The sequence below is a fragment of the Sapajus apella genome, unplaced genomic scaffold, assembly GCF_009761245.1.
Source record: "Sapajus apella isolate SASKATOON/1434 unplaced genomic scaffold, GSC_monkey_1.0 scaffold58, whole genome shotgun sequence".
Lineage (NCBI taxonomy): Eukaryota > Metazoa > Chordata > Mammalia > Primates > Cebidae > Sapajus > Sapajus apella.
This window is the reverse complement of record NW_022436998.1, coordinates 892485-905166: the sequence shown is the minus strand read 5'-3', so window position 1 is coordinate 905166 and position 12682 is coordinate 892485. Positions and strand designations below refer to the sequence as shown.

At 35.4% G+C, this 12682-nt stretch overlaps 1 protein-coding gene across 1 annotated transcript in view; it reads right to left on the bottom strand.

The window, feature by feature from the left end:
- LOC116528425 (cytochrome P450 2C20) overlaps positions 1–8574 on the bottom strand; it is a 30227-nt gene extending 21653 nt beyond the window's left edge. Inside the window, exons 1-5 of the mRNA XM_032245653.1 lie at positions 8317–8574; positions 6942–7104; positions 6606–6755; positions 4205–4365; positions 2742–2918 (exon numbers count right to left, since the gene is read on the bottom strand). Of these exons, the coding sequence (XP_032101544.1) occupies positions 2742–2918; positions 4205–4365; positions 6606–6755; positions 6942–7104; positions 8317–8484 (819 nt within the window). The 5' untranslated portion in view covers positions 8485–8574. The remainder of the gene's footprint in view (positions 1–2741; positions 2919–4204; positions 4366–6605; positions 6756–6941; positions 7105–8316) is intronic.
- Between the last annotated feature and the right edge of the window lie 4108 nt (positions 8575–12682).

The following is a 12682-nucleotide window of genomic DNA, read 5'->3' as shown; positions in this document are numbered from 1 at the left end:
ATACACCATGGAATACTATGCAGCCATAAAAAATGAGTTTGTGTCCTTTGTAAGGACACGGATGAATCTGGAAACCATCATTCTCAGCAAACTGACACAAGAACAGAAAATCAAACACTGCATGTTCTCACTCATAGTCAGGTGTTGAACAATGAGAACACATGGACACAGGGAGGGGAGTATCACACACTGGGGTCTGTTGTGGGGGACTAAATCAGGGACAGTGGGGTGTGGGGAGTTGGGTAGGGATAACATGGGGAGAAATACCAGATACAGGTGATGGGGGGATGGAGGCAGCAAACCACATTGCCATGTATGTAGCTGTGCAACAATCCTGCATGATCTGCACAGATACCCCAGAACCTAAAGTACAATAAAATATATATATATATTAAAAAAATTAAGGATTATACATCATGACTAAATGGGATCCATACGAGGAATGCAAGGGTGCTTCAATACGAAAATCAATCAGTGTAATATACCACCTTATTAGAAGGAAAGGAAAAATCTAATAAAATCGTTATCAAAAAAGAAGCTGAGAAACCATAAGACAAAATTCAATAGTCTTTATTAGACAAAGGTCTAATATCCAGAATCTACAAGGAACTTAAATTTGCAGGAAAAAAAACTAACAACCCCATCAGAAAGTGGGTGAAGGATATGAACAGACACTTTTCAAAAGAAGACATTTATGCAGCCAAAAAACATATGAAAGAAAAGCTCATCATCACTGGTCATTAGAGAAATGCAAATCAAAACCACAATGAGATGCCATCTCACACCAGTTAAAATGGCAATCATTAAAATGTTAGGAAACAACAGATGCTAGTGAGGAAACAACAATGTAAAATAGGAGAGCTTTTACATTGTTGATGGGAGTGCAAATTAGTTTAACCATTGTGGAAGGCAGTGTGGCAATTCCTCAAGAATCTAAAACAAGAAATACCATTTGACCCAGAAATCCCATTACTGGGTATATACACAAAGGATTATAAATCATTCTATTATAAAGGCCGATGTACAAGTATGTTTATTTCAGCACTATTTACAATAGCAAAGACTTGGAATCAACCCAAATGCCCATGAATGGTAGACTAGATAAAAAAAATATAGCACATATACACCGTGGAATATCATACAGCTAAAAAAAGAATGAATTCATGTCCTATGCAGGGACATGGATGAAGCTGGAAACCATCATTCTCAGCAAACTGACACAAGAACAGAAAACCAAACATCACATGTTCTCACTCAAAAGTGGGAGTTGAACAGTGAGAACACATGGACACAGGGAGGGAGACATCACACACCGGGGACTGTTGTGGGGAAGAGGGCAAGGGGAAGGAGAGCATTAGGACAAATACCTAATGCATGTGGGGCTTAAAACCTAGATGATGGCTTGATGAGTGCAGCATACCACCTTGGCACATGTATACCTACACAACAAACCTGCACATTCTGCACATGTACCCCAGAACTTAAAGTATAACTTAAAAATTCACTCCAAAAACATGAATAGAAGGGAAATTCCTTTTCATAATAAAATGTATTTATAAAAATTCCAAAGGTATTTTATATCAAATTGTGAAAATTTAGAAGCTAATGACCTAAAATCAGTGGGAAGAAACCCAAGTATATTGGCTTTCACTACTGCTATTCAACATAGTACTTAAGACTCTAGTCAAAACTATTAGATAAGAAAGAGAAATAATATAGCAATTTGTATGTTATGCATATATTTTTTTAAAAAATTAATGATTATATGTCATAACTAAATGGGATCTATACACGGAATGCAAGGGTGGTTCAATAAGAAAGCAATCAATGTAATATACCACCTTATTAAATGGAAAGAAAAAATCTAACAAAATGACCGTCTTAATAGAAGCTGAGAGAGCATAAGACAAGGTTCAATACTCTTCATGATAAAAAATCTCAAAAATATGAATAGAAGGAAAATTCCTTATAATAATAATATGCATAAAAATTCCAAAGGTATTTTATATCAAATTGTGAAAATCTAAAAGCTTATGTCCCCAAATCAGGGGGAAATGATCCAAGTATATGCAATTTCACTACTGCTGTTCAGCACAGTACTTAAGTCCTAGCCAAAACAATTAGACAAGAAAGAGAAATAAAAGGCATTTAGGTAGGAAAGGAAGATGTACTATTTCTATTTTAAAATAACAGTTCTATATAAATAAAATTCCATACAACTCACACACACACACAAAAAAACAGGAGCTGATAAATGTTTTCAGCTTAATTTTACTGTGTAAGATTGATACAGATATCAGTTGTGTCTGCTTATATCAGCAATTGAGCAATATGAAAATAAAATCAAGGAAATAATTAAGTTTGCAATAGCATCAAAAGGGCCAAAAGTCCTAAGAATCTACAACCAAGAAGATAAAAGACTGAAAACTATCAAATGTTGCTTAAAAAAAATAAAGAATACCTAAATAAATGGAAAACCATGTCATGTCAAAGGATTGAAGGAATCAAAACTGTTAATATGGCAATGCTTCCAAAAGGTAGGGTCTATGCATTCTAGCCATTTGACAATTTTATATTTTCCATGATGTTTGGTGCAGGTTCATAAACACAGTATGTAATTAAGATGCTTGTCAAACATTGCTGACCAGACCATTTAAACATCCCTAGTAAATTGCAGAAGGATTTGATGAATCACACAATGAACAAGAAACGGAAATACTGAGCTGTTGCTAATATCTTACCTGCTGCATTTTGATCAGGAAGCAATCGATAAAGTCCCGAGGATTGTTAATATCCAGTGATGCTTGGTGTTCTTTTATTTTCTCCCAAACATAGCTTTTTGTAAGAGCAATATTTTTAAACAATTTGTTGTGAGTTCCTGGGAAATAATCCAAGAGGAGAGGGAAACTATTGCAGATCTAAAAGAGAAAAAAATATTAAATATAAACAGGTCATAAGACATATGTGTCTTCCACCAAGCCCTGATTAGAAATTATAGCTATAAATATGAATAGAATATTGTGTCCATTTTGATGAGGAAATTTTTATTGTGCATGCATAGTAATTCTCTCTACCTAAAGACTGGAGGAAGAAAATTTTGACCAGGGAATCAAAGATAATAATAATTATTTTCTTCACTCATACATCATTTTTATTGTCTAAAAGTATTTCTATATCAATTTTCTCATTTTTAAACCAAGTCTTCCCTACAACCTTGAAATATAATATGGCATGAATTACTACGATTTATATTTAGTTGATGATTCCAGAGGTTAAGGGAGTTTGGTCAACTCATGGAGAACACAAAGCTAGAGCTCACTGTTTTTATTTTTGTCAAGTAGCTTGAATAATGGAATCAGTGTTTTAGAAGTGGGAGCAGCTCAAAGATACCTTAAAACCCAACTGTGCACCTGGGTGTTTTCTCTAAGATCACACAAATTTTTTATTGCTGTCAAGTAGCTTTGAAAATGGAATTAGTGTTTTAGAAGAGGGAGCAGCTCAAAGATACCTTAAAACCCAACTGCGCACCTTCAGTGATTTCTCTAAGATCACACAATTATTATTTAGGCAGAATGTAGGGCATGCCAACTCAGGAAAGGGTAAAATTTGGATGTTTGTTTATGGTTCATACATCATAACACCAACTCTTTTTCTCATTCCTAACCCAGCTGCCTCATTAGCCAGGATCTCAGCTGCAGCATCAAACACCCCTGCCCTAATCAGTGTTTCCTGGCACCTTCTATGGTCACAAATATTCTCCCTTTTTGATGGGAGATATTCTTTCCCTAAATTAGGACATTTCTGCAAAGTAATGTGAAGAAGAGGTCGGTAAGTGTGGATTGGAGGATAAGCCTACTGAGTAATGAAAGTCTTCAGAAAGGCCCCAGATGTCCATGAAGTGATATGGGCATTATTTTGGGCTGTCACCAAAGTAGTTTATCAAAACAGGCTTTGGGATTTAGTGGATAAACCACTGGTCAGGAAGCCAATAGACTTGAAAGCAACCCTTGTATTAGGGCATTCATTTTTTGTGTGTAAAATAAAAGGCTTGGTCATCTTTCCTAGATGTTCACTTCATAAATTTCTGAGGACTGTGGTGTTCAAACATGCACTTCATGCCTTGGGAAACCACCAAATAGAATTCTGGACTTATCAGAAAAAAGAGCATAGGTGGTTTCCCAGGAAGATAAAAACTTGGCCTTACCTGGATCCATGAAGAGCTCAGAATCCTGAAGTTTTCATTGAACCTTTTCATGAGGGTAAGAAAAGTCTCATCTTTATAATCAAATCGATTCTGGAAAACAATGGAGCAGATCACATTGCAGGGAGCACAGCCCAGGATGAAAGTGGGATCAAAGGGTGAGGCTAAAGATTTAAAAACAATTGTAAAATACGATTAAAATGTAAATATTTAAAAGACATGCATTTATCAAGACATAAAGGAAATTTATAAATTTAAATAATATCTTACAAATGCCTCATATGTCCAAAAGAAAAAATCAACATGAATGAAATCAACATATCATTTTTACCTTAAATATGAGTTGTACATTACAATCTAGCTAAACAATGTCACTTCACATGTGGTAATTCATATCCCCTGCCTTTACTTAAACTCTTTTAACCAAAGGTGTCTTTTATTTTGGAAGGAAAAAGAAGACTTTTTCAAAATCCAAATAATTCAAGTTTTTAGAGGAGAATCACATCTGTCTGCAAAGTCTCTGGACGATAAAGCACAGAGATAGGAAGAGAAAAGTTGGGGACCTGGAAATGTCTTATATATAGTGAATAGCTGAAAGCATTGTGGGCTGAACCAATAGAAATAAAGTCAGGGAGATTGCGAGTGAATGCATGTGTTTGAGGAACAAATGTGAAAAGCAGATACATCCATGTGATATGAGAAGAAAAACTAATACAAATGAGCATTAAGTATAACATAGATTTGTTTATCTAAATAAGTAAAATGGATAACTTTTTATTTCAAATCTAAATTCCAGTAAGGCTAACCAAAAAGTAAATTGATAAATGGAATATTTTTATTTCATTTTTCAATTTGTAAAAAATGAATTTCCCTCCTGACGAAATAATGTTTATCATTTCCAATCATCCTCCAAATTTAATTCATTTGGGCAAAACTACTGTTTTGTGGATTCTGGGATATTATTCAGTATACTCATTAAGATGTTTTAATACAGTTTTAAATTTGACCATAAGTTAGGCCAAATCTATAATTTTACAGGTATAGAAATTATTTAAAAGATTTTTGTTTTTTGGTGAGGGAATCTCTAAAATGAAATTGCTGTAACCAAGTGACTAGTGAACATTAATGGAAAGGGCTCCCAAATTCACATCTATAGCTCCTAAATAAAGGTGACATGAAATGAAAGAGTTCTGAATAAAGTTGGAACATTGAAAAACAGGAAACCTACTGAGTTAGCTACTTCTATAACAGGCTCCTTTAAACATTGCAGGGCTCTAAAGTTTCACAAAAAATGTTTTTTAGCCAAAGGGAGGAAAGGTAATGTGGGAAGCCTTGGTGAGTGTGTGTGTGTTTGTGTGCATGTGTGTGTGTGTGTCTGTGTGTGTGAGATTCTCAAGTACAATCTGATTTCCAGGGTTTTTTTGTCATTGCATTTGGGAGAGTAAATTGAAAAAGGTAATTTGATATCCCAGCTGATAATCATATTGATTACAACAAGAACTTCATAGGTGAATAGGATTGGCAGTGGGACAAAAATGATTATCACAAATTTCAAAGCTAAGATCCAATACAGGGGAAAAAAAGATGAGCAAAACTGAAAACGTAGCCTAGTTAAAATTAAGGAAGAGAGGATAAAGAGTTTTTCATAAGAGTTAAAATCTAGTTAAACAGATTATTTACAAATTAGTATTTGTATATTTTGCTGAGTTATACTATGGAACATATTTACTCAAACATATAAATTGTTACAGTAAGTAGTGGTTAACAAGAAGTAATTAATCCTGACAGTTTTCAAATAGGACTATGTTTCCTGAGAAATCAGAATTGATGAGAACTGTACTGAGATATACCTAAGAAAGTAAAATCATACATAGTGCCATTGCTGGCTAGAGCTGAAGGCATGGACCTGAAAGGAATTCCCAGACATGTGAGTCTGATCATATGAAAAAAAAGCTAATTAAATGAAAGCATATGTCACTTAGTTCATGTTCCATAAAAGTTCAATGGGGTCATTTCCACCATGTCCACTTTTCAAGTGTTCTCAGGTGAAATGTTCTGGTGGCGGTAACACAGATTTATGCTATGGGGGAAACCTTCTTTAACTCTTTTCAAAAATGAACTCAATACCCTTAGTTATAATTTCTGATTTGGAAACCAGGAAACAAAATTGAGCAGAAAATAGGATTAAATGATCTTTTATCCCTACACCATATGAACCAACACATCTGTACAGGCAAAGCACAGATACACAAAACCTCCCTTGTCTCTGTGCTTCAAACCTGCTTCTACCACCTGAGGGCTAACAACCAGGATGCACAATGAAGATCTGGCCACCCCTGAAATGCTTCCAAGGATATCAGCGAAGACAGCTGACTGTTAAGGTCAGTGACGCAGAATCACCCACACTTGTTTTTTCTCAACTCCTCCACAAGGCAGCGGGCTTCTTGTTGAACACGGTCCTCAATGCTCCTCTTCCCCATCCCAAAATTCCGCAATGTTGTAAGGGAGAAACGCCGGATCTCCTTCCATCTCTTTCCACTGCTGAAAATGATTCCTAACAACAACAACAACAAAAAAAAAGGGGGCAGAAAGTGGGAGAATTCACAACCAAGGAAGAAAGAGCTGCAACACTCGGCAGCCACGCAGATAGGCTAAGCTGTGTGGAGAAGCTCTTTAAGTCTCTGTTTTCCATCCTCCTCATCCCAATTACCAAAGCTGACACAGGAATATGTGCACCTACCAAGTTCTTTAGAAGTTCTTTGAGATACTGGGAACATGCCTCTTCCAGAAAACTCCTCTCCATTATCAATCAGGGCTTCCTTCACTGCCTCATATCCGTGCAGCACCACTACCGGCTTTATGCCAAAATACACGGTGAACACAGGACCATAGACTTTTGAGAGCTGGGAAAGGAAATGCAAGTAGCAGCAAAATAAGTCACTGTTCGCTCCAAATATTATGTGTGATTCAGACTGATATCATCATTGTATCTTTATGTTTATATTTGCCACACATAGATTGGATATTTCTGAATTTTGTAATGAATGTGATGGTGATTGTTACAGCTGCTACTTATAGATAGCCTATGATGTGCCATGGAATGACCCAGGCAATTGGTACACAAATCACAGTTAATCCTCACTTCAACACATTCAGCACATTCATTTACCCTGTTAAAAAATGAAGAAACTGAGGCCAGAGAATTCCAAATTCATTCTCAGAGTCCAACAGGTAATATATAGAAGCTCCATACTTGAACCTCTGCTAATTTAAACTCTGATGCTTGAGCAATTTATCACTCCTCCATGTCCACCTTGAGGCCAATACCCAGCTAAGGACTTCAAGGTCACCTGTAAAGCTCTTGCCATGAGGATTCTGACTCAGCAGTCCTGTGATGAACCCTAGAAATCTGTATTTTCAGTGTCACCCAGGCGATTCTAATGCCCAGTTCAGTTTGCAACTGCTGGTATTACCAATACGGAAACATGAAGCACCACAAAGATAGAATCAGGACATTCAGCGTCTCCTGAAAGAACCATTTTTTCCATTCTCCAGCAACCTTGGCTACAGACAACAGATTTGTGCAGAATTCAATTCTGTTACCACTAATTGGACCCTAACTATTTACTTCTTGCTTACATGCACCTATGCTTGTCCTGAACCCATAGATATTTTTGTTTCACATCAGGCATCAAATGAATCTTCAGAGAAGTTGAATTTTCATGGCTATTCTGAATAAAACACAGGACTACTATAGTAGAGGACTTATTGTGTGAAATTTCTAATCACACACACTTCCCTTTAGTCAAAAATCATAGAGAAACACTATGAAGCAAAGAAGGGAAACAGCACTTCAAACTTTTGCCACTGTGTTACCTGATTCTGTCATACAGTGACCCCAATGTTTATGTATCAACAAAATGCATCAACTTACTCCACTATTTCTGACAGTGACAGACTTAAAAAGACAAAAGAAACATCAAAATTCAGAGGCAGTGTTTTGCTGTGCAATGACCTGTTGCAATAGTGTGCTTCCAGGAATATATTTTATCTAAAAATAACAGTCAAATAACTTACCCTTTGCAAGTGACTGGGGGAACATAAAGCATACTTACATTGCTGAAACATTTGCAGATGTCCTTAACATCTATCTGTAGGATGTTTCCAATAATAGGAAAAGGAGTGGGGCCAGGAGGGAGCTTCCCTCTCCCAGAGCTCTGTCTCCAGAGCGAAAAGAGAAGCAAAAAGGAGAGACAGAGCAACAGGACCACAAAAGGATCCATTGAAGCCTACTCTTCTTACTAAGATAATTGTGAGCTTGCACTGCCAGGCTTTTATAACAATCCCTTGCTGATTCAGTGTGTCTCTTTGATATGTAAAGTAAGCAATCATCTAGATCCAATGTGTGCTTTTTTTCTGAGTGGACTTTGGCCCACGGATAGAGATAAAATGTTTTTCTGTTCTTCTCCTTCTTTCCAGTGCCAATCTAGGAGATTCTGGTTTAATTGTATTGGATTGGAGCCCAGGTATTGGTAATTAAAATAAAAGACCCTGGGTGTTCCAATGTGCTGTGATGATGTAGAAACACTGAAGTAAATGATTCCATGCTAGAATATACTCAAAATTCAGTATTCTCAGATGAATCACCAGTTGGGAATTTATGACTTTGAGGGAAATCAGTGTATTCTATATGTTCTATATAAAAAATGTACATTGTAATGCTACATCAAAAAATAGGAGACTTACCCCTTGATAACAAAAGCCTTTCAAATATTTAGTATAGTTCACTTAAAATACAGCTGCCTAAACATGAAATAGTGAATATAACTCATACATATTGAATGACCAAGCATATATAAAATTATTAACTAATAAATGTCTATTTTATATATTTAAATGTATATAAATAATATTCATAAATATGTTTTTATGTTATTACATAATATTATTATGTTCTTATTACATTATTGTAATAATAGGTGATTGCTTACTTTACATGTGAAAGAAACACACACTGAACTATTAGGGAGTGTTACATATATTATTACACAATAATAACATAAATACATATTTTTATTTTTATTAAATATATAACATAATATACATATAAATATATATTCGTCATTAAAGAAAAACCACTGGGATATAGAGATGATCATTTTTTATTTTTCAAATGGAGAAAAAAACTTTGGGAGAACAGGACACCTGTCAGGCCATACAGCTCACAACTGATAAAACTGGCATATGAGCAGAGATTTTCTAATGCCCATTTGGGTGCATTATCAGTTACACAAGAGCTGGTTCAAGAACAATTTGAGAAAAACAAAAAAGAAAACCCAGACATTAGTTACTCTGAAGATACACCACATTGACTCTTTAGAAAGCAACAGGCTTCACGTTAAATAGAAGCTCATTATTTGTCTATAAGGATAGAAGGACCAGAGATGCTCAAAAGAAGAAATAAAAATTAGGGTTCTCCCCTCTGCATCACCTCACAGGTGAAAGTTGTTCAACACTATTAAGGAAAGGGCCAATCTCACATAATTTATGGCAGAGGGCTTGAAAATCTACGGCTTCTTCACCTCTTTGTCATCTTCAGACATGACTGCTTCTATTGTTTTCAGTCTGTTATTTTCACAAATAATGGAATGTAATCATATGCAGCAAGAACGAGAAATTATACACAGAACAACAGTTGTGGATTCAGTAGAAGATGAAATGTTGGGAAATCATTGACTGAACCCAGGGCACAGAACAACTGCAATGTGCAAATCTGAATGGGAACTGATCGTCAATGGTCATGAAGAACTAAATACAACTGGATTTATAAACATTACTAGATCACTAATGACAAAATGTGTGTACAAAGGCATGCTCTGAAAAGATTACGTTTATTCTAAATTGAACAGTACAGTTATTTCCAGCTCTTTCTTTAAGAAAATATTAAGACCCAGTTACACAATGTTTTATGGATTATACTTACAGAGATTATGACAAATTTACAGAGAATTTTCATATTCATCACATCTCTTTTATTCTTTAAATTATCTTTGCCCATTGTAAAATTATTCCCAGTTTAGAGAGGAGAAAGATCATGGAGATTCAGAACTTTAGCTAAGGACACACAAAATGCAAGTGACCAAGCTGGGGCTGGAAACCATAACCCCTGCATCTTGCTGCCTTCCATCTAAGCAAAACATTCAGTAAAACTGGGGCACCAAGATTTACTAAAGTTCAATACTTGTGGATTAATCTAAGCAGTGACTTTTAAAATAAAGATTAGTTAATAATTCTAGCACCAGTTGAGTAAAATGTGGGTCACATGTGTTTGGTTTCATAACCTTTAAAAAGTGAGTCCAGGTCCTGATGAACGCTTTATCTAGGGCAAAGGGAGGCAGTAATTTACTGCCCCACTCACATAGGTATAAGCTAGTTTAATTGGTTAAAATAAGCTCATTCTCTCTTTAGAGCAATAATTTTATTCCTTGAGAGACAGCTATCCTTGCTCTGCTCCTCATTTCTTCTCTTGAGTTGAGGCTCCTGCCTTGACCTTTGTTTTATAGAATAAAAGGAACATAGATAATTTAAAGACAGATGGGATCTCTGAGATCTACTAGTCTAAATTTTGCTTTGCTTTTCAGGAATGAGCAATTGGTGACTCAGTGAGTTAGTATTAATGCATCAGTAAAAGATTTTGTATTAGAATTCCAGTATTCCTGCTTGCTGGTTCAGTGAAATATTTGGCCAGAGTTGTGAGTTAGAGTGGGTTTTTTTTTTAATTAAAATTTAATTTTTATAGCAGTTTTAGGCTCCCAGCAAAACTAAGTGGAAAGAACACAGTTCCCACAAACCCCTTCCCAGCACCTACAGATAGTCGTTCTCACAGTCAACAACCGCCAACAGTGGGGTTCATTATTTATAGTCAGTAATCCAACAATGAGACATAATCATCAACCAAAGTTCAAAGTTTACATGGGGTTCACTCTTTCTTTTGTACAGTCTATATATTTGACTGATACATGATGCCATATATCCAACATTGTAGCATCTTACAGAATACAGTCACTGTCCTAAAAATTTTCTGAGCTCTGCCTATTCTCTCCTTTCCCTGCAAGTCCTTGGAAACAAGTGAACCATAGTTCACTTTAGTGTTGTCATAGTTTTGCCTTTACTATAAGAGATTGTTATATAGTTGGAATCACACAGTATGTAGCCTTTTCAGATGAGTTTCTTTCACTTACTAATATGCAGAAAGTTTCTCAATGTCTTCTTATGGCTCAAAAGCCCACTTCTTCTTACCACTAAGTAGTAATACAATAATATTCCCTTGTATTGATGTACCACAGTTTATCTATTCATCTAGTGAAGGATATCTTGGTTGCCTCCAATTTTGGCAATAATGAATACATTTGCTATAAATGTCCATGTGCAGGTTTGTGTATGGATATAAGTTTTCAACTCATTTGGCAAATATCAAGGAGCACAACTGCTGGATCATATGGTAAACACAATTTAGTTTTGTAAGAAGCCACCAAACCCTCTTCCAGAGTAGTCTGTGATATTTTGCATTCATACTAGCAATAACTAATAGTTCCCATTGCTTCAAATCCTTGCCAACGTTTGGTTTTATCAATGCCTTAGATGTTCATTACTGTAAAGGTGTGTGTCATTGTTGTCTTCGTTTGCAGGTCCCTAATGATGTATAATGTTGAACAGTCTTCATGCTTATTTGACATCTGTTTATCTTCTTGGGTGGGATATCTGTTCAAATCTTTTGCTCATGTTTCTATTAAGGGTTTCCAATTTTTTATTGTTGAGCTTTGAGAGTTCTTTGAGTATTTTGGATGGCAGTCTTTTATAAGATGTATCTTTCGGAACTATTTTTCCTTTTCTAGTTCAACTTCTCCTTCCCTTGATAGTGTCTTTTACAGAGTAAAGGATTTTTGTTTAACAAAGTTCAGACTATTGATTTTTTGTTTCATGTATTGTATGCTTGCTTTTGTATTTGAAAAAGCATTGCCAAGGTCTTCTATATTTTCTCCTCTGTTATCTTCTCACAGTTTTATGGTTTTGTGTTTTACATTCAGTTCTATAAATACTTTTGTGACTAGTATAAGATCTACATCTAGATTCTGATTTTTGCAAAAAATCTTAAGATAAGTGGGACTTAATTAAACTAAAAAGCTTCTGCACAGCAAAGAAATAATTAACAGAGTAAGCAGACAGCCTACAGAATGGGATAAAATATTTGCAAACCCTGTATTCAGAAAAGAGCTAATATCCAGAATTTATAAAGAACTCAAACAAGTAAATAAAACAAAACAAATAACCCCATTAAAAATTGGGCAAAATTCCAATTGTCACAGGCTATTGTTGCATTTGTTTTAGAGGTCTTAGTCACGAATTATTTGCCTAGGCCGGTGTGAGAATTTTTCCTAGGTTTTCTTCTATGATTTTATGGTTTTAGGTCTTACATTTGTC